This window comes from Varroa jacobsoni, unplaced genomic scaffold (assembly GCF_002532875.2).
Source record: "Varroa jacobsoni isolate VJ856 unplaced genomic scaffold, vjacob_1.0 scaffold_733, whole genome shotgun sequence".
Taxonomy (NCBI): domain Eukaryota; kingdom Metazoa; phylum Arthropoda; class Arachnida; order Mesostigmata; family Varroidae; genus Varroa; species Varroa jacobsoni.
The window spans coordinates 135,110-161,090 of record NW_019213635.1 but is presented as its reverse complement, the minus strand read 5'-3'; the positions used below and the strand labels follow the sequence as shown (position 1 = coordinate 161,090).

Here is a 25,981-nt window from a genome sequence, read left to right as displayed (position 1 = left end):
AAATGTCCGCTATCGATACACTTTGATGAAACGAAGACCATCATCCGAAGACTATCCAACATAAGCATTTCCAATCGCTTCTAATAGATATATATTCCGTTGATTCTAGCCAGCCACAGAACGCTAGATAGCACCAAAATTGAACAATGATAACTCTATCGACTTTGAACGTCCGCTAGTTTCTAAATGGCTGTTTTTATGATAGCCGGGCTTTTTAAGACTATAGAAATTTACATTGGAAAGTGACATTGGACTAGCGATATCGTCCATCTTGTTCCTTTTCGTTATTCCCCAAACGGTAATAAATATGGTAGAGAGATGTTTCAATACGTCTTGGTTCAGTAGAGAATGCTGTACGTAAATTGTACGCATATATCGATATGGCTGAGACGGCTTCAGTTGAATTTTCTATAGAACTAAGTCGCGCTGTCATATCGAAGAGGCTGAGCAAAGATACGAATTTTCAGTCATAATCTCCTGTGCGGCACTCCTCCTAGATGTAATGGTCTAGGAAAAGCGATAGACGATGTCGTAGCATTTCAATAATTACTATGCTTTCAATGTGCAGCCATGTTTATTTACGCTCGCAGGCAGCCGCTTGTAGCTTTGGTGGGCGTCAAGACGGCTTATCATTCCTACCGCTAAGACGTAAATGTTTTATTTGGTTGAACGTTGTAAACGAAGTGGTGGCGTTAGAGTAGGGTATTATGTCAGGCGTAATTAGCTGAATATCGCTCTTAGCTCTCGCGGTGTATTTCAATGTTATTGGTCCGAAATCCCTTGATAGAGGCTATTTCGTACAATAGTTAGTTTATGAAGAAGCTAAGTCTCCAGCTATTTCCCTCGACCTGCTGAACAAATTATTTTTTCACTACAACACAGTTGCCAACCGTTGTTACATAAAATTTACGCTGATAAATAGACGCACGTGTTACTAAGGAAACAATATATATATATATATATATATATATATATATATAAATTGAAGGTTTATTGAGTCGAGTCTTGTGAGATTAGTGCATATGCACGCGTACGTAGATGGTTGGAAATCCACAAATCTGCTGTATGTTTAGCTCAGGCCATATTTCTATCTTTTAGAGAAATTCGTTCCATCATCAGAAATACGTGTAACGGTGTCAACCAATAATAAGTAGTGACGAATTGCCTTCGAGATGGAGAAACATTAACGTACTTTCTCACTGATTTAGCCGCTCAAGTTCGAACTTATGTGAAGAGACCCCATTCTTGGAGGGGGGGCCTGTCGTGGTCCATATATAGCCATGGTGAGTTATATATCTTCTTCTCCCTTACTAGATGCGGACTTTTCAACTGTTAGAGGTCCTTAATAGGGCAAGACTATATAATACTACGTTATGAGCGTACTACAGTTTTCTGATATTAGTTAATAAGGCTAATTGAATGGTAACAGTAATCGTTGTTGTAGCTATTGCATTTGAGTAATAAAACAATGTTTTGAGTATATTGAAATTATATTAGCCTGCCTTCGCGTACCTCCTGCTGCATTGACGTACCTGAAATAAACATTCCTTAGCTATTACTCTCCAGAGATTTTTATCTCCTCTTTTTTTCGACATATGCGTATTTTATTCAGGACAAACACTCTTAAAACAACCGAGGCATGCATTCGACGGTCGAGGTTTTCTGCACAGTGTACTAAAGCATGGCGGGAACAGCGGCTAGGCCATAAATTTTACCAAACGAATCCGTGCATTTTTACGTAGCAACATTTAAACTCTATTAGGTTTTCTTCGTTTTGATATGCCACGATAACTAGTCAGATTTGTAAAATCAGCCTGAAGATACTCGTCTCGCTGTCTTCTTCCTTATACCTGTATGGCTAATCAGTGTTACGGTGGCTTATACTGAATGAAGTTGTGTCGTAAAACTCATAAATAGATAAATTCACATTTTGATATGAAAAATATACGTAGCGAAAGATTGTATTGGCCCATCTCTCTCTCGTTTATTTAAACGAGGAATAAGCCTTATTTTCCGTTTTTCTAAGGAGGGCCTAATTAGATGGCTGAACGGTTCAGACTTATTCTCAGATGGCTCCGACTACAATACAAAAATATTGATTAATTATCAATGAATTACTACAGTTACTTCGTTAAGTACATCATCGATTCGGAATCGAGGGATAAATTTCCATAGGTCTTTCCAGTTGCTTGTTGCTTAAGATAGAATCGGTTCGCCTTTGACTGAGCAAAAAAGCTAAAGTTGTAAGAATTAATTTATGTAATTTGCCATATATTGTACCCAGATATTGATAATCGTACATAATATTCAGACAGAATTCATATAACTGCCATGATCGCTCCCAAAACTGGGCTGTACTTTATAAAGAACACGGCGATTGAGTAAGGGGAAAAGTTTACTCAGTTAAAATCCTTATTTAGCTTTTCCATTGTAAGTTAAAATACGTCGCCGAAGATATATGTTTCAAATATATCAATGGGAACAGGGTTGATAATTATAACTTTCCGTGCGTGGCCTCGCTGTTCGATTTTGTATGTACTATATTAGTTTCGCGTTAATATATACATTATATAAATATACTAAACAGAAATCCCACAGATAATTCCTTTCGGACTTAATGAATGAATGTTATTTTACGGGTCGAGCCCCGAAGTAATAATACTAGTAAAAGAAATACTCCATAAATAATACCTGTGAATATCGGGCACGCTGAAATTTGACAAATGTAATGTGGGCTACGCTCAGATACAGACGTCTTGAGTGCGTTTCGCTTTTATAGGTTTAGCATTTGACTTGATCACCATGATTATCGCGATTTCGCCCTTTTTGCCTGCCCAGTCCGATCTGAAGGTGCAGTAGATTTTTCTAAATATCGCTGCGTTATTATGAAAAAGAACAGTCTGTTTTTGCGAGCCTTCTATTGACGTATTCTACTCGTCGTTTCATAACATTCATAAGGAACATCTTTACGAAAGCTTCTGCTTAGATATACTTACCCAATAGTTACTCAGTGGCAGGGCGAGACAAAGTTAGACATCTTGGATACGATTTCAAGCTATATGAATGTCCGCAGAGGGTAAAATTAACTAGAATAAACTAAACTCTAGTTAGATTAGAAAAACCTTAAGAGTGCTTCCTACGTAGCCTCGAAACAGGAATTTAATTCGAGGCACCGTTCATTGAGAATTTAAAGAAAGATGCAAAGCTATAGCAAGCAGTGCGCTTCACTCAATACGATTTGTAGATAAGCCAAGTGTTTTTCTTTACAACAACATTCTCATAGTTACGCTTTATATCATCGTGACCACGTAGAAAAAACAAACATCGCTATTCTAGGTAAGCTATTTGCTTTTTGTTAAAATGAATACACATTTGCAAAATCTCAGTGAAAAGGTGATAAATTAGTACACCGTGTAGTTCTCTCAGTTGAGGCACACTTCTAATCTACCTCGATTCTATTCTGCCTAGACCTAGACTGATATATAAAGAAGCAAATGTCAGAAGAGTCACATATTCTAATCTATGATTCCTATGGGGTTTTTTTACGTTGTCTGTATAGTCGAAATACGGAACTGCTTCTGGTCGGCGTTATCACATGCCTGGGCTCCAGTCTACTGTGGTCAAGTATTGCATTTTCCCTCGACGGGTCCCAAAGGAATTCTCCTCACCACTTTGTTGGTGACGGCAGCGAACACGGCCAGCAGCACATAGCCCATATTAAAGAATCAGGAACGAAAAGTAAGTGATTTCATCGTTGGGAAACCTTGTATATATGTATCTATTTTAAATGCAAAATCTATATTAATCTAATTATAATCTAAGTTTCCAGATGGATAAATTCGACCTGAATGTTTAGAATACAACGCCTCCGAAGTGAGCTGATTTTTATCATTTCTGACTGACTGACTGCCCAGTTCTCGCTGGACTTAAGTGGCGCACTTCAAAAATGTTGTTATAGCCTTACATTGGGCGGAGTTTCCCAGTTCTCTACTGCAAACTGTTGAACTCTCCGAAACGATAAATTTACCACCGAAGCATACATAGACTGGGGACACGGTTATGCTGAGCAGACAAAGCATGTCACGCATACCACAATTTCCTTGTCATTTTAAATAATAGACAAATAAATTTTTATTCAAGCAAAGTGTTATATACGGATACGTTTGTTACGAGCAATAAAGCTTATCGTATGAATATGGAACTATTCAGTTTGGCTTATTATATCTGATTGCAGAAAGCTACATGTAGTTTTAAAATTAAAACTAAACACTATGTAAATATCAGGTTGAAATCGAGCGTCCTCGCCTATTGAGGCTGACTCTCGGCTTTTCCACATGAAGAAAGGTCGTCTTTTAGGGCTTATCTTACACACCGCATGTATCTCACTAATAATCTACAACAGCCCCCCAGTTGTCAATCAGTATCTGGCGCATTGATCCCTCTGTTTCTCATCACGTCGTCCATGAGCTAAATAAACTATAACAGACAATACCATCTATGAAAATAACCGACATGTATACGTAAACATGATTTCTGATCCGAGCCAGTATTTCAGTGTACTATGAGGATCATCCTGCCACTCTTATCCTCTGATTTAATTCGTAATTTTGGCCGTGATTCGTTCTGTATCTAATTATTTTTTAAAAATTGACGATAATACTATTACAATTATGTCGTTGCCCTTTTTGCCATAGCCTGTTCAGCTAGGTGTACAATTATCAAAAGTGCACGTGAATTAAGCTCGCCAGTTTCTCTAAATGCAAAGGATGCCTTATTCCTGAAAATACCCAAACAATCGGAGGCGCATTGCACCGAAAAACGGTAGAGTTCGACTGCAACGGTACGCAACGCAAGACGCAGTGCGGCGTTCAGGCAGACACATACAAATGCAAGCACCGCGTCTAGACGGGCAAGACAGAGAAGACACGACAATTAAGAGACTGGAAAAAAAAACACCTCAGGCGGTCATCTTTGATAGCCACGGCAATGTCTGTGTAGCATTGTGGAGAAAGTATATGGCGCGATATTGCATCCCTCCTATGTCAAATGGAGCCCTTTTTAGTAAAGTGGTTACGAACGATTTCTAATGACTCAGTTTCAAATATTTCTCTTATAACGTTATATTTGACAACGCTGTTCGGAATGGGGTGATTGCACCCTTGCAATGAGGACCCACTAAAATTACAAGCAGTGAATGAAGGCAAGTGAAGTTGAATTATAATGAGAAAAAAAAAGATGTCTATTCAAAGTAACAAATCGTGTATAAAGGACGCTGCGCTGTAGCAAGCTATGAGTGCATTCATGTTCTTGTTAAAGTGGATATCGATCGCTTCACCGAAGCGCGTATTTTCGGTTTCATTGACGTACGTAAATCATCGAAGATTTATGCATTGACTACGTAACTAGAATCAGTTCGACACAGAGATATTGCTGCGATATACAAAGAATGATACTAGGTAAAGAATAGGGCGCACACAGACGTAGAATACTAACCTTACGTTCTAAACGGCTTGTTTTGCCTTGTTTCAGTTTGTATATCAAAGGAGTGCGTAACAACAGGTAAGTATAAAGGCTGATAAGGAATGTTCTTTTTATATATTATTTGCATGAAAAATTGCGTTATTACAACGGCTACGTGTGTAGTTGACAGTAGCTGATTATTGAAGATTATATTTATCTCTTATCAGTCTTTTTATGTGACCTTGTCTAATTAACGTGAATACAGTGGTCCTAGTAGAATCTTGTTCAAAGTAGCGGCCGCCCTGATTCAAGCGTGTCTCTGTTAGCGCGTTCTACACGTTTGCCGTAATGGCGCGGTATCAAGCATTCTATATTTACCTGTATGCTTACTGCGTACACGGGGTTGAGAAAACAATGAAAAGGTCAAAGCATTAATGACGGTTGGTCCCGTAACAGCCATAGGCAGATAGCTAACTAATATAAATCGTCTCTCGTTTTTGCCTTTCGTTATACCAGCGTCATCGTTGTTAGGAGCAATGGATGCAACGGCGGATCCATGCGACGATTTCTTCGAGTACGCCTGTGGAACCTGGAACAAGGCGCATCCGATTCCTGATGACAGGGCGACAATTACTACCTTCGAGGTGCTTGCGGACCAGGTTCAGCTTACTATCAAAGGTAACATGCATGTGTATGGGCAATGTATGTATGTAACTGTGAAAAGAAATATATTTATTTGAATCCATTTAACAAAGTACCAAAGACTATCATTATTTTATTTAGTAAGATAGTTTATGTTGTTGTATGAAAGGCGAGTGAAGCACCAGTTGATTAAGCCTTTTCCAATATGTATGGTACATGGCGAGGTAAAAGTTGTTCTGCAGTAGACAAGAACTTCGAGCCTCACCGCTATGAAATGTTATGTATTACGCACTGGAGAGGAAAGTTTGTGCTTGCTTCTTATGAAGATACTTATTATAGTGTGCTTATCGTATTATACAACGTCAGGTTGTCCAGCTTGTGGTTTGTACCTATTACGTGTTTGACAAAGCAAACTATTTTGGAACATATTTGGAATTGTCATAACTTAGTTCAATAGCAGTGTGCGGAACACCTGGAAAATGGTTGTTTGCGTCTAGCAGAACTTGTGCCTGTCGAATAAAGGACAACGTTATTAGCCGTTGAAATGGCTGATCTAGGGTGGAGAGATTCCATTAGACCGATTGTTATACAAACAGCTGTAAATTTTAATTTCAGTTTAGTTCTACTGAATAATTCACTTGTGTGCATTATTTGCAGATCTTCTAGAGGAGCAGGAATCCACGAGAGACAATGAGGCCACAGCGAAGACAAAGCGTATGTACAGCGCTTGCATGAACGGTACGTAGACGCCCACCTATTTAATTCTTAGATGCTTTATCTTGTTTCAGAATTTGATTACTGTTACGGCTGCCTGGTTGGACGATAACCCAATCAATAATAGGATGCGTCAATCGCGATATTAAATTAGTCCATCGACAAATAAACCTCAGAGAATAGGGAATGATGCCTAGACGAGCGTTGCGAGACCATCAAACGAACCTATGAGAGCTATGTTTGCGAACGTACTAGACTGTCATTTATTCTGCACAACTTTTTTCCAGCGACTTGTTCATTAACATCGTATTTGGTCACATTTGACTGGCATGTACATTTTATCGCATGAGCTAGCTTAAACTCTAAATCACTAGTCCCTCTAGAAGCCAAGCGCTAGAAGCACTAGAAGCCAAAGCTGGGCAGAAATGCCTTCCGTAGCAAAATTTTACCATTCTTCTATGGATCGAACTAAAAGGAGGGCTTGGAAACGACCCAGCTGAGGCACTGCGCTGAGATCCGTGCTCAGGTTTTAGAGAAACATTGATTTTAACATTAACTAATGTAACCCAGTTCGGAAATTCCAGAGAATGGATCGATAAAAGTGGGCTACTCTAGCTGTCGCCATAGCCGTTACGATTTTTCACTATCTGATTGTCGAATCCCTAGTCTCCTAGATTTTACTGGGAGGGGTTACTGATGCACGTCAACACGGCAATATGTGTGATCCCGAGCACAATGTATACGAGCCAGCCGACCTTTTATACCCGCGAGTTTGCAAAGAGATCTCACTCAAGTTGCGTTGAAATTCTTCAATGCGGCTAAAGGGTACCATACCACAAATATCTTCTTTCTATATTCGAAGGAGTACTTTGTTCTAGGTTCTTTTAGAGTTTTACAACGTCCCAATAACCAAATTTCAAAGCTATCAATAAAGAAATTAGGAATTATGCAATATAAATGATGATCTTTGCTGACGAATGTTAACTACTGATTTAATGTCGGCGTCAGCGGGCGATTTCCCGAACTAAGTAACATCAGCGGCTGGTCTGTGTGTAAATAAATAGGTAAGGTAATAATTCATGAGCATATAACTATAGCAAATAAATGTAATTGTGTGGTAGAGTTGAACTACATTGACGCTTATGAAGCTCGCTCGTTGTTTTCTTCAAGTCTGATTCAACACGAATCTGAGTCTAATCGATGAGTTCGAATAAAACGAACTTGCTAGCCGACCTAAACCTAACGATGATAGTCTGAAAAAACATCATTTCATCTTATCATATTATAACATAGCTAAAACTAAAATTGATACCTCGGTTCATGGGATGGCCGCAGCAAAAAAAATCTATAAAATTGTGGTACATAGTTAATTCGTTTTAATCGTTGTATAAATAAGTTGTGGTTTCACTGTGATCTCAAGCCATCGCCATTGTTATTATCATTTTATGATTGGCAAACCTTATACCATTTGGCCTTATTACTCTGAGATGAGATACAAACACTTGATAAACGAACCGCATGTTTCAACCGACAGCGTAATACGTCTCCTAGAATACACGGTATAAAAATGTAAATGGCATGACTATGTCCAGCCGCAGCAATAGTCTTTAGTAAACGTACCAAAAGACGCGAGCTTCGCTTTTCGCTTGAAAAATCAGGCTAAAGAAACACAGTATCCAAGCGGTTTACAAATCGTACTGAAGTACGCTGCTTCCGTTCCCGTCTAGTATGGAATAGATATTTCGAAAATGATTTATCTGCAGAAATAGATAACGAAAGATAGCATTTGTTTAGAATTATCGGCTTGGAAAATTTATTGCGTGATGCCGATTCGTCTTCTGCGGGAGTATAGCATGATCTATTTAGCTTGAGATTATATTGAACAAGATCAAGAACAGCATCAATTGTGTAAGATTCCACAAGGGGGCGAAATGATGATACATGCTAAAACGAAATTACAATAACTACATGCAGAAAGACTGAAGGACCGTTCTGCCTTGTGGAGGTGATGCCTTTATAATGCCTAGTGCATTCGTTACGACGACCTAGATTAGGACCGTACATCACGCTTCAACATGATAATAATCGTATGATGTCTCAGATGGCTCCACTAACGTTTTTTGTTCGACTTTCAGCGAAGGCGGCGAGTGACGAAACGTTACGTACGTGGCTTGCGGACCTCGGAGGCTGGCCGCTTCTTAGCCCAGGTTCCTGGAACCAGCCCAATACAACGCTTGAGAACTTTATAGCTAGCCTCAAGGTCAGTGTCGACCCAGTGTACCCTTTTCGACGCGAGCAACAAAGCATAGATGTCTGGGTGATTTGGCCAATCAGATAGCTTAATTAACAAACCCAGTCGCTGCCTAAGGACTGATTTAATTAGACTTTGTATATATGATAAGTGTGTGTGTATTCTTCATTGACAGATAAAGGTTTTGCTGGCCCTGTATGTAACGATACAGCAATGTACGTGACACTGGTTTGAGTTTATGCCATTTACGCGACACGGCACATCGTGTGTTCTGCTAACTGTTAGTCAAATGCATAGAAAAATACATATCTGTAAAGACGGAAGAAACGAGCGATCTGTCTATGCATGCCGCGTATCAATGATCGCATATGGAAAGATATAAGGCGAGCCTATTTTGAGTCTGACTAAACATAGGTGAGTCAGGGAAGGAATCCCCGAGTTACTATACGCCTATTTTAGCTACAATGGATACTATATGGCGGCTATCCAGTGCACAGATCAATTGACTAAGTACTAAAGCCGTGGAATCTAGGGAGTTACCAAGCACGCGGTGTCAGAGCTGTGCGCATGCGGTGCGTAGTGATTTAATAACACGGGCCGTATAAGTAGTTCTGTAAATAACGCGCAGAACAATTGTCTGCTAAATGAAACCTGTCGTATTATTCAGACGGAAAAGTGCACTAATTGTGAGAAAATAATAATTTATTATAAGCTTGTGTCTGCAAACGCTATTCTTAGATTCCTAGTGTATGTGATCTATTTAGGTGAACTTCGATATGGCGGTGCTCTTTGTTGAGTGGGTGGGACCCGATGACATGAAGTCTTCGGTAAATATCATTCAGCTCGACCAAATGAACCCGGTAGGTGTCAGTTATACATGGATCGTCAATGCTGTCGAAAGATACATTCTAAAACTGTATGATTTTTACGCATTGTCACCGGTTCGGGTCGTTCATTAAAGAGTCGAGCGCATAGAAGAGGTTTGATGGCGGATTGTAATCCTATTTTATTGTGTTGTGATGGAAATCCTATTTATCCGTGTTGTTATTTAGGTTCTTCGTGGCAAGGACTGGTATATCGCAGAACGGTTTCACAAAGATCGCGTTGCCTATCGCCAATTGATATATGACGTAGCTGTGCTATTGGGAGGGACGGAACTTAAGAGAGATGAACTCTTCGAAAGTATAGACGAGCTGATCGCTTTTGAAACGGAGCTTGTTAAGGTTTGGAAAATTTACTCCGGCGTTTACCCTACGTATTCATAATAGTAGTGTCACGCCTTAAAGTGGCATCTAAAGGGGGTTTATTTCGACGATGCGGGTTGCGGATACTTTACCTAATAATCTTAGAATTGCAATGATTGCTATCGGTTCTCTGCGAAGCAAATTCGATTTTAGGTCAGAGTTAGATAACTTGTTTTTCGCGATTTTTTAGATCGGCGTTCCGGATGAAGAGCGTCATGACTCCGGCATGCGGTATAGGAAGCTGACACTTAGAGATCTCACAGAACTCGTACCTGCTGTAGGTGCATTTCTGCGTTTGACGTTTTTAATAGATAGCATTATAACAGATATACATGCAAACAGGCGTTCCGGAGTACGCGAATAGATTTTTCTGCTTTGTTTCGTGGCTAAGTAAGATACTATTGAAGACTATGCCAACCTTATGCTAATACGTGCACCCTCTTTTCACAGTAGACGTAATCGAACGAAATTTTCATGATGTATACCTTCTTCTCTTTAGTTCAATTTTACAGCTTTTCTACTTGAGGTCTTCAAAGGGATACCAGTAAATTTGACTAGTTCAGAGCCGCTTGTGTATTATTCGCATGAATACTTCAGGTAATAACATACACATATTCGATCGGACATGTTCAACATTATACAAACTATAGTATAGATTTCGATTGCTGTTAATGAGATTAGGCATAAAGATAAAGAGCGTAGCCATCGTAAAGTTTATTTATCGTACTCAGTTTAGCGTTTATATTTGTATCGAACCAATTATCAATTAGACGTTTTTTTTAATTTTTATATAAACGCCGATTGTAGTAAACAGTTAAATTGCCCTTCAGTCTCTATACATTGTTTAATGCAGTACTTTCCCATCTTTATAAGACACAAAAGCAGCAAGAAAAAGGAAAACCATTAAGCTAAATAATGCATAATTTAGCTCACTATCGCCGATCCTCGAACGTACAAATCGTCGCACCATACAAAATTATGCGCTCTGGAGGGTGATCAATTCCGTCTTGCCCAATCTTCCAGAAAGGTAAAATCTGCACTCTGTTATTTTTGCATTTATGAACGATGTGCCTATACGGAACACTTAATATATTGGTCACATATATCTCGCGTGAGCCACAGGTACATAGACATCTAAAGAAATCTTTCGAAATCTAAACATATGGCCACTTCGACGCTGAAAATCGTGACCCAGTTATGCCCTATCTTATTTCGATGATATGCCATTAAAGTGCCTCCCAAACAGGTCGACTATAATTTGTATATCGATTTTCGACAAATTTGCTGTAACGTTACTTGAAGAGTACACGATAAATCTGATGGCGTATTGAGCCAAGGCAGGTTCGGGAGCTCATATCATATAGGAGTTGATAATTTCGTCTATCGACTATCTCAACTGGTAAGTCAGAATTTCGAAACTTCGAAAAACCCATTATCTACTATTTAATGCTACTTCGGCATGTGTCCAAATTGGATTGAAAGTCATTCTGCATTGAAAGCATATCGATAACATGCAAAAGAATTTCGAAAATATAAAAGAAGCAAATTTACAACCAGCTATGTAGTGGCTGTACGCGGGTGACCCACCGTCGTACTCTCAACACAATCGGTACATCTGATTATCTCGGAATTATTCCTACGTATAACTATCAGTAAAGTGCGAAATAAAAACTTATTCAGGCCTAACTGCAAACTGAAAGAAGCGATCATTTGCCCCAAACGCGACTTCTGTTAATCTATTAAAAGCTACATTTATATATATATGCACTTAAAATTGAACGTATTTTCATCACCAGCACTGCTTCAACGCTTTCACAGGCGCCGTGACGCTTGTGCGTTTTTTCGGATAGTCTACTGGCCCTGTGTTCGGATTCGCTACGGAAAATACACCTAGAAACTGCCGGCCTTGAGCTCGGATTTGCTATGGGAAATATAGCACCAAAATAGCAAGCATTTGCATTCAAAGTAGCGGAGCACATCTGCAAAGACTTCCCGCTGGAAGATTTTGCGTCCTTGCTCGTCTCGGAAGAAACGTAGTGCGTTACCGTGACGTATGCACAATGGTGTCGCGGGATAACTTTAAAGACGGAAAAGAGCAACGGAATAATGAATGTGTCATAATTCCTCATCAACAATGACTCTACCCGAGGTGTACACAAGAGAATATACTGACGGCTGCATCGCCTGTGCTTTCATCAACTCCCGAAAAGCAGCTATGTTGTATACCTACTATACCTGTAATAATTATACTTCTATTTCTGGCATACCACCCGGCCACCTCTAGGTCAAGTCACCTCCAGTCGTTTTTTAGAGCTTATTTTCATCAGAAGTTCGAGAATATGTGTAAGCAAACAAGAACGTTACTGACGAACGATTTATTAAAACGAGCGAGCTGCGTTAGTTAGTAGAATTGAAGGACACACAAAATATAGCAAGCCAACATGACAGAGCAAATTAATTTTATGAACTTTTACGAAATTATACGAAGTCGCGTTGCATACAACGTTGGTGCGCAGGACCATCTCCAGGCGGCCCGTGACACTGGGGCCTGACCAAAAGGACAGGAGGAAAAAAGGCGAAAAAGAAAGACGAAATTAAGGAAAAGAGACTTACAACAATAGCGAACATGTCTTTTGCCATTGCGAGTTCAGGTGACATCAATACGTAGATTCCTGGCGTCTTTACAGAGGAGTCGACAGGGCGGTTTGGTCGAGTTTGCAAAAAATGATATATAAAATACGACGAAGGCAATACGCGCTGTATAATTGCCGATCGGAAAGGCAAACAAACAAACCAGATCTAACTGCTTTTGTGAGCTGTGCTCTGTATTTAAGATAGATGTTGCATTGAGCCATCAGACGCACTAATGAAATGCTTGCATGACCGAGCTTTGTAAAAAGAGAGCTCATAAACTGCGACTCATAGTATAGAGTAAATAACAAACTGGACATTTAGCCTAAACGCTGGCAAGGAACTGCTTATGATTAAGGAGCTATACGTGAAAACCTGGAAATGTTTCTAGGTTTCTAGGGCAGAGGGCAAAAAACTGCTTGAAGCAGTTTTATCGTTGCACACTTAGGCATATTCTGCCTATGGCATAGATCGCACGTTGCACCGTCGTGCAGTATTTTTCAGCAAGGTCTAACACGAAAAGCTCACATAGTAAAAGATAAGGCTTTCACGTGGTCGTTTCTTATCGAGTCTACCCTAACCTCAGTCGCGGTCTCACTCGTCTAATCAAAATGAGCCAGGATTGTTAGTGTCTCATATCCACGCTTACATTGCTTTACTTCTGTTGGTTCAGCCATTGATTCGGTATGTTTCCATTCCGATCAGGCAGTCTTGCCATTGCTCCGTCGCCCTTCCAGATATACTAAATGCTTAACTTTTCTTTGCTAAATTTAATTCATTCGACTACAAACGTACATCTTATTAGCTCCTACAAATGTGCTATTTTGTATAATTAACTGCATATTATATAACGTGGTGAGGCGGCGTATATGAGTGTACCTTGTAGCATCGGACACCAGATCAGATGACCGTAAACGCCTTAACTCATATATAATACTGATGAGAAAAGTAGATTGACGCTTTACCAATTACGAAACGTCGAATAAGTTAATTAGACAGTTTTACTGTAACGTTCTGAGACCGTACAGTCTGTGTTAGCGCAATCTTCAATAGGACTAGTAGCTCTTGGGGTCTGGATTCTCGATGGGCAATGCAGAGACGAAATTCGAACGGCTAGGTAGCAACAACACTTCAACGCCGGAACGATCAGTTTCGAAACAGGACATGTATCGTATTAAAGTTACAACTATCACCACACAGAACTATATAAGTATCTAGCTAGTGTGTATATATAAATAATGACTTACAATACTTATAGTAGGCTAGACACGCGAAGAAGCGCAGACGACGAAATGGCAAAGACCAGCGCACTTTGGCCAATATGAATCGTAGCAAACATCTGCAACTAGGCTATAATTCTGCATCGGTAGTATTTGGAAGGCTGATCGTAAGCTAGTGCTTATTGTCTGCCAGGTAAATAAATAAGCTTAAACTTATTAACCAAACCTCAACACTTCGTGTCCTACCGGTCGTCACTCGCAGTTACAATTTGTAGCTGACTTTTTTTAATTTGAAGTTTTTCAAAGCCAAGGATGGACTTCTTGAAAAGTACAACGGGGATATCTTCAGACAAAAAGGACTGGCGCAAGTGTGTGGAGGCCACAAGTAAGTAAGTTTTATATAATTAGAGTCGTCAGTAACGAGACAGGATTTATCGCAACATATAGAATAGTCTGAATATGTCTGTTGCAATTATAACTATTTGCCCTTTTGATTGCCTCGACGGACAGGACGTCGCAGCATCGACACGTTCCTGCCTTGAACTCTGAGAACTGCATAGATCAAAACAATATGAACAGATGTTAAAAACGAGCTTACAATTTGGGTCTGAACAGTAGAGCTTATCTTGATATTAAAAGGGTAGATCGCTTGAATATCACGGATCTATTTTAGCGTCGCCTTTACGAGACGCTCCCATTGAAATTGTCTTCAGCTTTCATGGAAGTTCAACTATTTCAGCCGATTCGATGCAACAGACTATTTCTGAACGCGATATCGCTTACATATTATATCGTAGCACAATTATGAAGCTTGGTACTCGCTGTTCTACAAATAAAATATTCGAACTTGCACTTTGTTCAGTAAGCTTTTAAATAGGCTCTTGCGCTTACCGATCGGATCGACTTGAAAATGTTGTGGCCGCTAGCGGTGTGGTGAACGTCTTTGTTTACCACACCGCTAGCGTTTAGAGCGTTAATGCCGCTCATGTCCTTATTGCTCCCGACCCGATTGGGCTTGTCAGTTATCGGTATGAAATTTCTGAAAAATCAAAATCAATTTAGCTATCATCTGACTTCGACCTGGCGTAATTTTGTTAAATGAATACAAAGCACCAATACGTTATTTCTCTGCTCCCGTTTACCCTCATTTCGGTTATCTTTTGCTATGGCTGTCAGGCAAGAAGCTGGACTACGGAGTGGGAGCACTATTTATACGAGATCACTTTGATCGCTCCTCAAAGGTAAACTCACTATTTATATCTATATAAAGGGAAAAATCCAATTTAGATAATGGTAAATATACGTTAGTCTAGACTATAACGCCGGCCTATAGATGCAGACAATAAAAACGTTCTATTCCTTTAAAGTCTCAGATAGAGCTTAGACAAACTATGCGAATTATATACACTGGTCATATTATTATTGATTTCTTAATTGTACGGAGAAGATACTTGTCAATAACCGAAAAAATGTCCGCTTAGGAGAGACGCCATAAGGTAGCAAGTTCACGTCCTCTTTCATAAGCATTGAACGCTAGAAATATAGAATGATATAGCGAAACCTGCCGGTAGCTTCATTTGTTCAGATGAAGGACGCTGAAAACCTTCGAACAAATAGCCCTACTAATCTTTATACGGCAAATTAAAATTTCGCCTACCAGCCTATAAAATTAGTTTAACACGAATTAATGTAGAATTTGTTAACTGAAAAGGACATTTTTGAGAATTTAGCCTTTGTCAAACAAACGGAACGAAAACTTCGCCTTAGAGCACAAACCAAGAGCTAGCAAAATAACTTCCCTGTACCTCGGCGTTATGGCGCTCTTATGTGATTTGGATCTCTGTGATTATTGGGTATAGGTCATGGCACAGGAAATGATCCATAACATCCGTGAGGCTTTCAACGAACTCCTCGAAGAGAACGACTGGATGGATAAAGAGACAAAACGGGTAAGTTATTTTTAACTAGAATCGAACGTTACACCTACGAACATCGAAACAACCTGTCAAGTTTAGGGTCATCTATTGAAACACTAAGTGCATGATCCTGTATGCCTCAGCGGGACTACAGCGGACAACCTCGACAACAGGTTGCTGCGCACCCGAAGCTCTTTTTTTAGCCAGATCAATGTATTTGTAATAGAGGAAAAAAAATAGCTCACCTTTGTTGGATAAAAAAACTTCGAGTATTAGTTCATCATTTGGTTCTTCTCATACTTTTAAAATACGTCAATTTTTTTTTTTATTTCCGTCTATTTTAATTACGTTGTTAGTTTACATTTAGCGAGTTTTGAGTTGTGACCTAAGTCTGTGACCTTAACTCAGTGCGTCACGAACGTTGTCGAGAGCAATGGAAACATACGGAAAAAACAATAAAAGAGGATTAATTGCGTGTTGCTGCCAAATTATTACCCAGCAGTGAAACTGCGTTAAGTTAACAGCAATGCATGTAAAATATCCCATGTAAAGACCTTATTTGCACCTGTTTGCAGGTAGCCCGGGACAAGGCTAACTCGATGCATGAGAAGATCGGCTATCCGGATCTCTTTGATGATGAAAAGCTGCTCGAGAAGGAATATGACGGGGTAAATAGGTTTTTAATAAATCGTGACCCGCTCAACAAACATACTACAAAGATCAATTTCCATTTCCCAGCGTGCCTCTTACAAGCTTCCACAATTGCTGTTTATTTCTTTTGAATCTATTGCGCCTCTGAAGGACGGATATACGACTCACACTATGAGTCATATTTACGTATGACAAGAGTCCAGCCGGAATGCATGGCAAATTGCTCTAGAACGTGAATGTGACGATTAGTTTTTTAGCTGCAGAATACATTTCACCATCGTTCTAATTTTAATAATGAGGACCTCTGCCAAGGAGCGTCGCTAGCCGCTACCTTCAAAGAGAAAGGGTTGTTAACTTCGATTCTCTGATCGCTTAATGGAAGCTAAGACGAGGTCGTTGCAAGTAGCGCACCATGTCAATTTAGATACGATCATGTAACGCACGTATATGGTATTTTGGGGGAAACGGAGCTAACCCTGAGTGATATTTTCATGGCTTTTAGAACACCCTATCATGGATACGCTTCGATATATAGTTAAACACATATAGAACCGTCCTGTCACAATAGTGGGACGAAATTACCCACGATTTACCAAACTGAGTGTCTCCAGTCAAACGACCAATCATCCATAGCGATTATCATCAAATGGCCTTAGTTCTCCTTTGCTATCAAGTGGGCAAAGTATATGAAAAGCAAACGTGATATATGTTGCGTTGCATCCATGGCACGCCTCGAAACGCCTTGACAAAACACATCAGCATGCAACGGTAAGCCCGGTTCTGCGGATGCTAGACGTGTTTGTACAGAGCAAAATAACTTTATTACTGTTTTTTGTTTGAGATTTTAGTGGACTTCCGCTATCGTTTTTTTGAAATGTTTCCGTGCCACCTTGTCTGACGCTTAGTCTCTTCACTGTTGCAACCGCCCTCTTCCTTCCTACGACCAGCTGCAAATAAGAAAACTGACTGCATAGAGAAGCTGCTCTGGGTCCTTAAAATTTTCCTTTGGCTTATACTGCCTAAACGTTATGCTCTACGACTTTTTATTCAACTGCCAGACCTATCCAACCAAGCAGGACACGCCTGGCGTACTATTTTTATGTGCAGGAGTGTCGAATGGGTTTTGATCTTAATTATACATTCAAGGCGATTTGCATAGCTGCAGAACAAATAAGAGGTCCAGTGGCCGATCCAATGGGTAACGTAGGCTTTTTTCAAATTAAAATAAGCAGTGAGGGCGGGAACTGAAGTCGTTCGGTGGATATTGTTGAAGTTAGAAAACGGTTTGCTACAGGCTTATATTAACTGGGGCATGCGACGGTGTCTGTTTGGCTAGTCTAAAGCTATACGTAAGCATGAACTACGAGGAAGCGGGAAACAAACTATCAGCGCTAAAAAGTTCATTCCCGTTTACTCTGGGGCACCTAAGAGCAGGTCTTTCAAGTGTCAGGAATTCAACCGCCAGCTGATACGACCACGAACTTAGTACTTGTACCTACGTGTTCACCCCACGACGTTGTTGGTATGCCAGAGCTCAATTACTGCCCTATCATCTATGAATTTTAGAATCGATTTTTTTCATTGACATCAATGAATAGTCTCAAATTTATGCTATACAATATAATGCGAATTCTTTTTACAAAGGTCTATCTAGAGAATGGTACTTCACATATTCAATAAATTTTTCCACTGTTTGATAACAGATATGTATATATAGTAGAAAGTATCTCTAACGAAATAAACATAATTGTTCATTGGATTACGTTGCCGTACAGTCAGTGTCCGTGTATGCACGAATTGATATTACACGCTTGTTAAAAAATACCATTATTTAATGTCGAAACGTTTGTAAATTGACTCTATACCATTGTCCTCTGTACACGCCTTTCTAACAAAAGTCTTTCATTGGTCCTTGAAGTCGACAATCAATGTTGCTTTTGTAATTCTGTTCTTTCAGCTAAATATTGGCCCGGACTTTCTAAGGACATTGGGCAACATCAACCGCTGGGATTTGAATCGCACTCATTCACGACTGCGGTTGCCTGTCGACCGAGAACGTTGGACAACATATCCGGCGGCCGTAAACGCATTTTACGGGCCTAACAAAAATGACATTCTCTTTCCTGCCAACATTCTACAACCTTTTTTCTACAGGTGAACCTGCTGTGCGTTACCGGAGCCGTGAGTTGTCTGCTGGAGGGCTTTCTTTCGAGGGCAAAAGTAACAATCTTTCTAGTTCGGCTTCAGTTCGAGCAGTAAGCCGCAACGTCCACAGCTGTCGAAGCTCTGTCGAGTTGTTTTTGGCGCTCTTTGAAAAGTGTTGGCCTTTAGCAGTTGTCCGCCCGGGTCATAAGGCTTTCATGATCGAGCGCAGTAATAAGAGCAAATAGAGAGGCCATGTAATACAGTACACAGTTGTGTCTGCTAAGATCATCATCATCATCATGTACCTAGATAGGCGTATGGACCTGCAGTGGTATTTTTTTTGTTCCGTGTTGATAAACTAGTTCGAAAATGAGGCGCTAGATGATGTTCGATGGGTGCACAAGCGATTTATTAGCGCTGGCTAATCATTTTACGGCATTTTATAAAACCACCTGTCCGAATCCGAAAATTACATCGATGAGATGATTAAAACTTATAACCTTCATAGTTGATGAAACTGGCCTTGGCTAAATTGTCGCAAGACTTCTATTCAACATATAAGATAATGATAATTTTCTAATGTAATATTCGTTATGGAATTTCATGATACGACTACCCGGAGCCGCTGACTCGCATGAGTCAGAGTAGGTTACAGCTCAGGTACACGCCAACTCTACATATTTTGATATTATGTGCCATTTCAGCAAACATTTCCCCAAGTCGGTAAATTATGGTGGAATTGGCGTGGTGATCGGCCACGAAATTACGCATGGTTTCGACGACAAAGTAAGTGGATCATAAACGAATACTAAGTTAGAGAACTATTCTCTAGGAGAGATGCTATTATGTTGCTGTAGATCCTTAACTTGTTTAGTACTAGTAGTAGAGCTTGTCGGGATGTATTATTGTCAAATTTTACATTGAAGATTGTAAGTAGCGTGGCATTACACGTTCGATATACGTTGAAACTCTGCTAAGCTGTCTCGTCCTGCACAATGTCTTATGTTAATTGAAATACCTATTTTTTTTTCCGTATCTGCTTTACCTGGCTTCTAGGGTCGACAATTTGACAAGGATGGAAACCTTCAACAATGGTGGAACAATAAAACGATCGAAACGTTTCGGTCGCGAGCCAAGTGTATGATCGCACAGTATTCACAATTCACAGTACCGGGTTTCGGCAATGTAGGTTAACTGATTGACGATAGCCTAATTAGATTGTTATAGATTTTATTTACGTACGATATCAAACCTTCATGCTGTGTTACATACAACATAAGTATATATATATATATATATATATATGACTACTTGTACCATTGACGTACTGTATAAGAGATAGCCTAGCTATCAACTTCATGCAATCTGTCTTTGGCTTGTCTTTGAAGAACGATCCGTTCAATAGAAAGCACTTTGTAAAACTTCATGAAGGTCAATGAGGAGGCTGGGATTGTTCAATTTGGGTCGAGGTAGTTTTGCGTCATGCTCATATTTTTGTATTAAAAATAAATTTTTCAAGCATAATTTGAACGATATTAAGTTGCATATTTTTCGATAGGTGTATCCGTTTTGTGTAAAATTAATTCCACAGTGAAATCTTAGAAAATTGTTCTCGTCACCGAGACTCGCGTCACGATAGTAAGATGGCACTAACGCTTATACTGAGATAAATGTCCTATGATGGTTATTCTTCGCATCGTCATGCAGGCCATGGTGACTGATCACGAGAATTTATCCTGCGTGTCATTCATTCACGACTGGAGCCAACTGTTCACACCAACACGCACTGAGATTTGTAGACACGTATTACCTACCATCTACATCACTTGTGAATATAAAAAAGTTACGTATCATACATTCATCGTCGAATTTTCCAAAGCGTCACTTTGTACGTCATAGATGAAATAGGACTACTTCTATTTACGGACGCGCACCATTATCTCTACTGTACGTCGAACCTTCCACATTTTCATGCTTCTTCGAATATTTCTACATTGTTCTGTCGGTGTACGGCGCCATGTGCTTCTGACACAGTGGTCAGAACGCATCGATCGATTAGTGCCGTGTTTTATATATCGACATAGCTATTTATTTAACAGCATTTCTACTAAAAGAATGGACCTCACGGTCATCAATGAAACTGCTCGTGCCATTGGTGTCACGTAAGGTCTTACAACGCACCTTGGCAGTCTCTCGCCAACTTTAAGCCAACTGGCAGTTAGCTTACGATGTTGACAACGTTAATGATTTAGCGAAGAAACAAGAAGACCAAGATGTATCTTGTTCTTTTAGGTGTAATCAAGGCATATTAGTTGCATTATTACTTAATGTTGAGTGATATCACGAACGATTTAAGGTAACGCATCGTTTTCTTCCTTTGTTGTTGTTCCGAATGCCTTTCACATATCTTCGCCCTTGAAGGCGAAACGTCAGTCAGCCAAGGAAAGTAAATTGTTATTGTCAAAAACAGATGCAATAGATCTTCGCTAGGTTTTTTTTTGTATATAGATTATTTATGTCTATTGATGTTCCTCATAAAGGCAGCCAGCAAGGCCACGTTTAGTGTATTTCTCTCAGATAATCGTCTGCTGTAAACATCTAAGCCTTATCGAATTTAGGGCAGTGTAAGTATTTTAAGGATGTTCTTTTCAGATTCTTACACACATAGACACTCTTGCGAACTTTCCAAGAATAATTTGACGATCTTCCAGTGCGTTTTGCTTTTTTACGTTTCCGCCCAACCGACCGATCCATTGGGGAATTAAATCCGTTGGATCATGCAAATTGAACAGAGCGCCGATCTGAGCGTATCGAGGCGAGGCCTGACTAAGTGTATGGAAAAGCCTGCAAATGAGAAAACCTCATACGATCTCATCGCAACTACTTATTACGTATCTTCAGGCCTCGCACATGCTTACACTGCGTTAGTCTGTGCAAAGTTAGAAAACGGTTTCTATCATACACAGGTGACTGTTATGGTTCGCTTGATATCAGTTATGCATAGCGAAAAGGGTACTACATATAATTTTCAATGCTTCATGTTGGTAGATAGATAATAATGTCTATTTGATATTGAAGTTGGTTTTATTAGGATACGTGGAGGGTGATTTTATAGCTTTCTTCAGTTTTTCTAGAGGTAACACAGACTACTCGACTGAGCGAGCTGTTCAAAGATTAGTCACCCTTTTGGTGTCAGCTCAAACTCTGTTTACTACTACTACTACTACTACTAAAAAAACTCTACTGGTTATTATCGAATCTGGCCCGGATATCGAATTGATTGCAAGTTTTAGCACTAACCAAATAACAAGTTTCGCTTGATAGTGAGTTCTAGGTACAATTTTTTATAGTCGTGTCCTTACTTAGTTGTGGTTAATTGTAACTTAGGGTGGCTTGTAAGTGCTCGTATGCTACTCTAGTCAGAGTGACTAGTTAGATGGCTGCTTAAACGAATTTTTGTTGGAAAAGCTTACCCGGGCCTACTTATCTAGTACCTAATGTACGTTGGGCACAGCCATCCGGTACAGCGGTTAGAATAACTGAATTAGATAGACAAGAGCTTCACTTAGCAGAGCGAACTCAACACTATATGCTATGCGCATTAACTGTGCTATATACTATTAATTTTGTAAGTATCTGTGTGCGTCACAAGATTCGCCAATGTCTTCAACAGAAGATCTATATCAGCCTAAACGGGAACTCATTTTGCAGGTAAACGGACGACTTACACAAGGCGAAAACATCGCGGATAATGGTGGCCTTAAACAGGCATTCAGGGTGAGTGCAAAGGTGGCGTTCTGTTTCGCATTTTTCCTGTGAGCAGTTGGCTCAACTTATGACCTAGTTTTCAGTGAAAATAATGCAACGCCTGCTCCTTTTTGGGTACAAGATTGTACGCATAGAGCAAGCAAACCGACGATGGCTGTAGGCAGTACTCAAAAGTGCGCCATTTTGAAGATATCAGCACCAGGTAAGCATTCGCCCATATATATGTATACATACATATATATGGCTCACATTCCGCTGATAACTTGGAGCAACTTTGGAAGCGTTCACATTCCTGTAATGGTGCGGTATTAACTTGTTTGTTTCGCATATATAATGAGATATACGGTTCGTTTCATGCTAAGACAAAGCAGTCGTTTGAAGGGATGCTTGAAGCCAGACAAACAGGCTGAAACGCATCTTCGAATGTCTGAGCCTTTGCTATCAACTCACTTTAGCAAAAAAACCCGAATAGCTTCAAGAACTTGACCTTGAACACCAGTCGGTTAACGGTGATCGTGAGCCAGCAAACTTCATTAGCGACTGGTATTCGCTAAATTGAACGATGTCGACGTATACAAGACATCTTAAACCTCAGATAGACAAGTCGTAGAACGTTGATGAAAACAATCCAGCGGCTGCCTCTGCTTACCGAGCCCTGAGAGCTACAGACAAATAGACTAGAGCCTCACTGTGTTCTCCGAGCTTTCTCGACATCTCAGATATAGTAGTTGAACTACTACGAATAGAATTATTCTTACATCTTGCATCTTGTGCACAAAGATTGGTGGAATCTACCACTTCAGCCTATACCAGCATCTGTTTATTGTAATCTATAACAGCAAATGTTTGGCCATAGTAGCAATAGCCTGAAGAGTCAGTCAGTCTCTGCAACAATAGTTAACACACGCAGATATTGATTCGTGAATAATGAGCCTGCCTGTTCAGTTTTACTACACTACCAGTGAACTGAATAATGTCGAAATAATAGGGTATTGAAAGATTTGCTACTGACTTCCGGAGATTCTCGTGCAAACCGAGAAAACTCCATTACGTGCAACGTTTCCACATTAACCGGTTCGAAAACAAAGAAAGGTTATCGAAGAATGGGGCCTAAGATACGCATATTAGTTCACAATCTACCATGCATCTCGATTCAAATCAAATTTCTAATCAAAAAATTACAAGGTAAATTTATCAAACACATTGACGTCATTCCAGACAAATTAATAATCTTTATCCCACGCGGGCTAGTATAACAGTTATAACTGAATAGGTAAATAGACAATATGCAGGTCACCGACAAAACGAAGCAGAAAAGCTATTCTGTCGGCTCCATAAAAATTGATGCTCGTATTTTACTTCGTTTTTATATATTCGATAGATAAAAAAATACATGAAAAAAGTTACTTTGTTCCGTCCAGATAGCCTCCATGTATCATAAATCTACTGTAAACGGCACGCCGCACCAAGACCTACTGCAAAATCGCCAAATATTTATCACTAAACATCTACCATATAGAAATGGACGCTTTGTTGAATCTATTGACTTGGATCACCGTCACGTCCCTTCTGTTCTACTGTAAGCTAGGCAACATCTAAATCTCTTGTCTAGGCCTCTTTCACCCCTACTCTATGTCGCCATTTCATTGCACCTTATCTCGCAGCCCACATCAGCGCCAGTACCCGAAAAACGGCAGTGTACGAAATCCCAACAAAGGACAGTCCCCTACTATAGATCTGTCTTGCACCGTTATCACTTGGACAAGCTACTAAGCAGTATCTCTGTCGCTTAAACGCACCGATACGTTTCATAAAGCCGCTAGGCCGAACTGCTGGATCGGGGCTGCTTAAGGGTTTCGTGCCCTTCCCTGACCAGACGTCCTGCGCTGACGATGACAAACGGTTTGGGCCAAGGGGGAAATGGACTTACATTGATTACCCCTATCTTATGAGCAGGCGACGCCGTTTGGCTTCATTACATTAGTCTAGCCGGTTGTTAAATTACCAGTTTTACTGACTGTCTATGCCCATGAAGCTTCACTAGTTTAACGTCACCAGATCCAGCAACAATAGGTTTGGCCTTCGTTAAGTGTAGGACGTACCTTTGTTATCATAAAACAGTTCTAATGGACGATGTACGTATCTTTATCGGTTTGAAGGGGGTCGAGAAGGGGAGGTTTGATATACAGAGCAACGACATTTGTGCGTATGCGAGCACAGTCGTGACTTCGAGTAGGCGACGGATTATGGGGATCTGAACGTTGGTGAATTTCGTAGATATGTATAGCTCAGTGGTAAAAATGAATCATGTAGTTGCGTTCTACTTCATTTTGAAAGGAACTGTGAAAGTCACTTGTGCACACATTGTCGAAGTTTACTATTGTCAAGACAAATGAGACAGTTTTGCCCGCCTGTATGCGTTTCATTTCGTTTTCGTTGCGTTCTACCACAACGTTTTCAAGACCTCAGCCAGTATCAACCGCGTAGCGTCAGGCCAAATGAGATTTTAGTTCAGTCGAAAAGCTACACCAATTCAATCATGTATAAACTATTGATAATTTAGGACGATTCTTTTGCATGCATATGTATACCGTTTCGCATAAACGAGATAGCAATAGTTGATAACCGTACACTGCGACGTATACAGTCAACTTTGCTTTTATGCATTAAGCGACGCTCTATTTTGGGCGGTGCTTTATCTTATACAGGCATATATCTTATGTTATATAGTTACGGTAACAGTTTTAGTCTCTGTTGGCCTGTCGTTTCTGTAACTCGTATTTCTATAACTTTATACACGAACCGATAGGCTCAATCATTACTGTAGCCGAGACGGTAGCTCGCGTCATAATGAAAAGATACGCTAGCAAACCATGTGATAATATGTGACAGGTTATATATGTGGTTATTGCGTAAACAGATGAAAGGCACACTCGCCCCCAAAACCCTGTCTGAGAATCTGCTTCCCTTCTGAGAAGGTGAGGGATTGTTTTTAGCAAATGTGTAGATATATTTCTACAAATCAATTGTTCCGATTTCTTGTGTCAGGCTCAGAAATAGAGCTTAAACATGAACGTATATTGTATGTGGTCGAATACATAGCTATTCGTGAAGGAGGGTTAAAAAAATCAAATCAGTGAAAACTCAGAATGAAAAAATACAGCATCGATTACCCTTATACGGCACCCTAGCCATAAATTTCACTTTTTCATTGATTTAGTTAGTGATATCAAATCAGTAACCAGCTCCAGATACCATTGCCAATCCGGACGCAAAAAGCCTATTAAAACCAGCCAGGTCCGTCGAAAAAGATTGTTATACGTTTTTAAACCAATATAT

The 25,981-nt window shown here is 39.9% G+C and overlaps 1 protein-coding gene and 1 long non-coding RNA gene across 6 annotated transcripts in view; one reads left to right on the top strand and one right to left on the bottom strand.

The window, feature by feature from the left end:
- Positions 1 to 3,408: 3,408 nt before the first annotated feature.
- Positions 3,409 to 25,981, top strand: part of LOC111263087 (neprilysin-1) — an 88,992-nt gene continuing 66,419 nt past the window's right edge. For all 5 annotated transcript variants that reach the window (XM_022837878.2, XM_086969448.1, XM_022837875.2 and 2 more), the window contains exons 1-18: positions 3,409 to 3,738; positions 5,530 to 5,559; positions 5,977 to 6,138; positions 6,760 to 6,840; positions 8,952 to 9,076; positions 9,832 to 9,927; positions 10,120 to 10,290; positions 10,502 to 10,588; positions 10,811 to 10,908; positions 11,240 to 11,338; positions 14,459 to 14,547; positions 15,339 to 15,403; positions 16,022 to 16,111; positions 16,654 to 16,746; positions 18,687 to 18,883; positions 19,579 to 19,660; positions 19,931 to 20,059; positions 22,586 to 22,651. In XM_022837878.2, coding sequence (XP_022693613.2) covers positions 3,495 to 3,738; positions 5,530 to 5,559; positions 5,977 to 6,138; positions 6,760 to 6,840; positions 8,952 to 9,076; positions 9,832 to 9,927; positions 10,120 to 10,290; positions 10,502 to 10,588; positions 10,811 to 10,908; positions 11,240 to 11,338; positions 14,459 to 14,547; positions 15,339 to 15,403; positions 16,022 to 16,111; positions 16,654 to 16,746; positions 18,687 to 18,883; positions 19,579 to 19,660; positions 19,931 to 20,059; positions 22,586 to 22,651 — 2,004 coding nt within the window. In that variant the 5' untranslated portion in view covers positions 3,409 to 3,494. The remainder of the gene's footprint in view (positions 3,739 to 5,529; positions 5,560 to 5,976; positions 6,139 to 6,759; positions 6,841 to 8,951; positions 9,077 to 9,831; positions 9,928 to 10,119; positions 10,291 to 10,501; positions 10,589 to 10,810; positions 10,909 to 11,239; positions 11,339 to 14,458; positions 14,548 to 15,338; positions 15,404 to 16,021; positions 16,112 to 16,653; positions 16,747 to 18,686; positions 18,884 to 19,578; positions 19,661 to 19,930; positions 20,060 to 22,585; positions 22,652 to 25,981) is intronic.
- LOC111263093 (uncharacterized) overlaps positions 7,052 to 25,981 on the bottom strand; it is a 28,624-nt gene continuing 9,694 nt past the window's right edge. The window contains exon 2 of the long non-coding RNA XR_015312144.1: positions 7,052 to 9,027. This is a non-coding gene — a long non-coding RNA (uncharacterized LOC111263093). The remainder of the gene's footprint in view (positions 9,028 to 25,981) is intronic.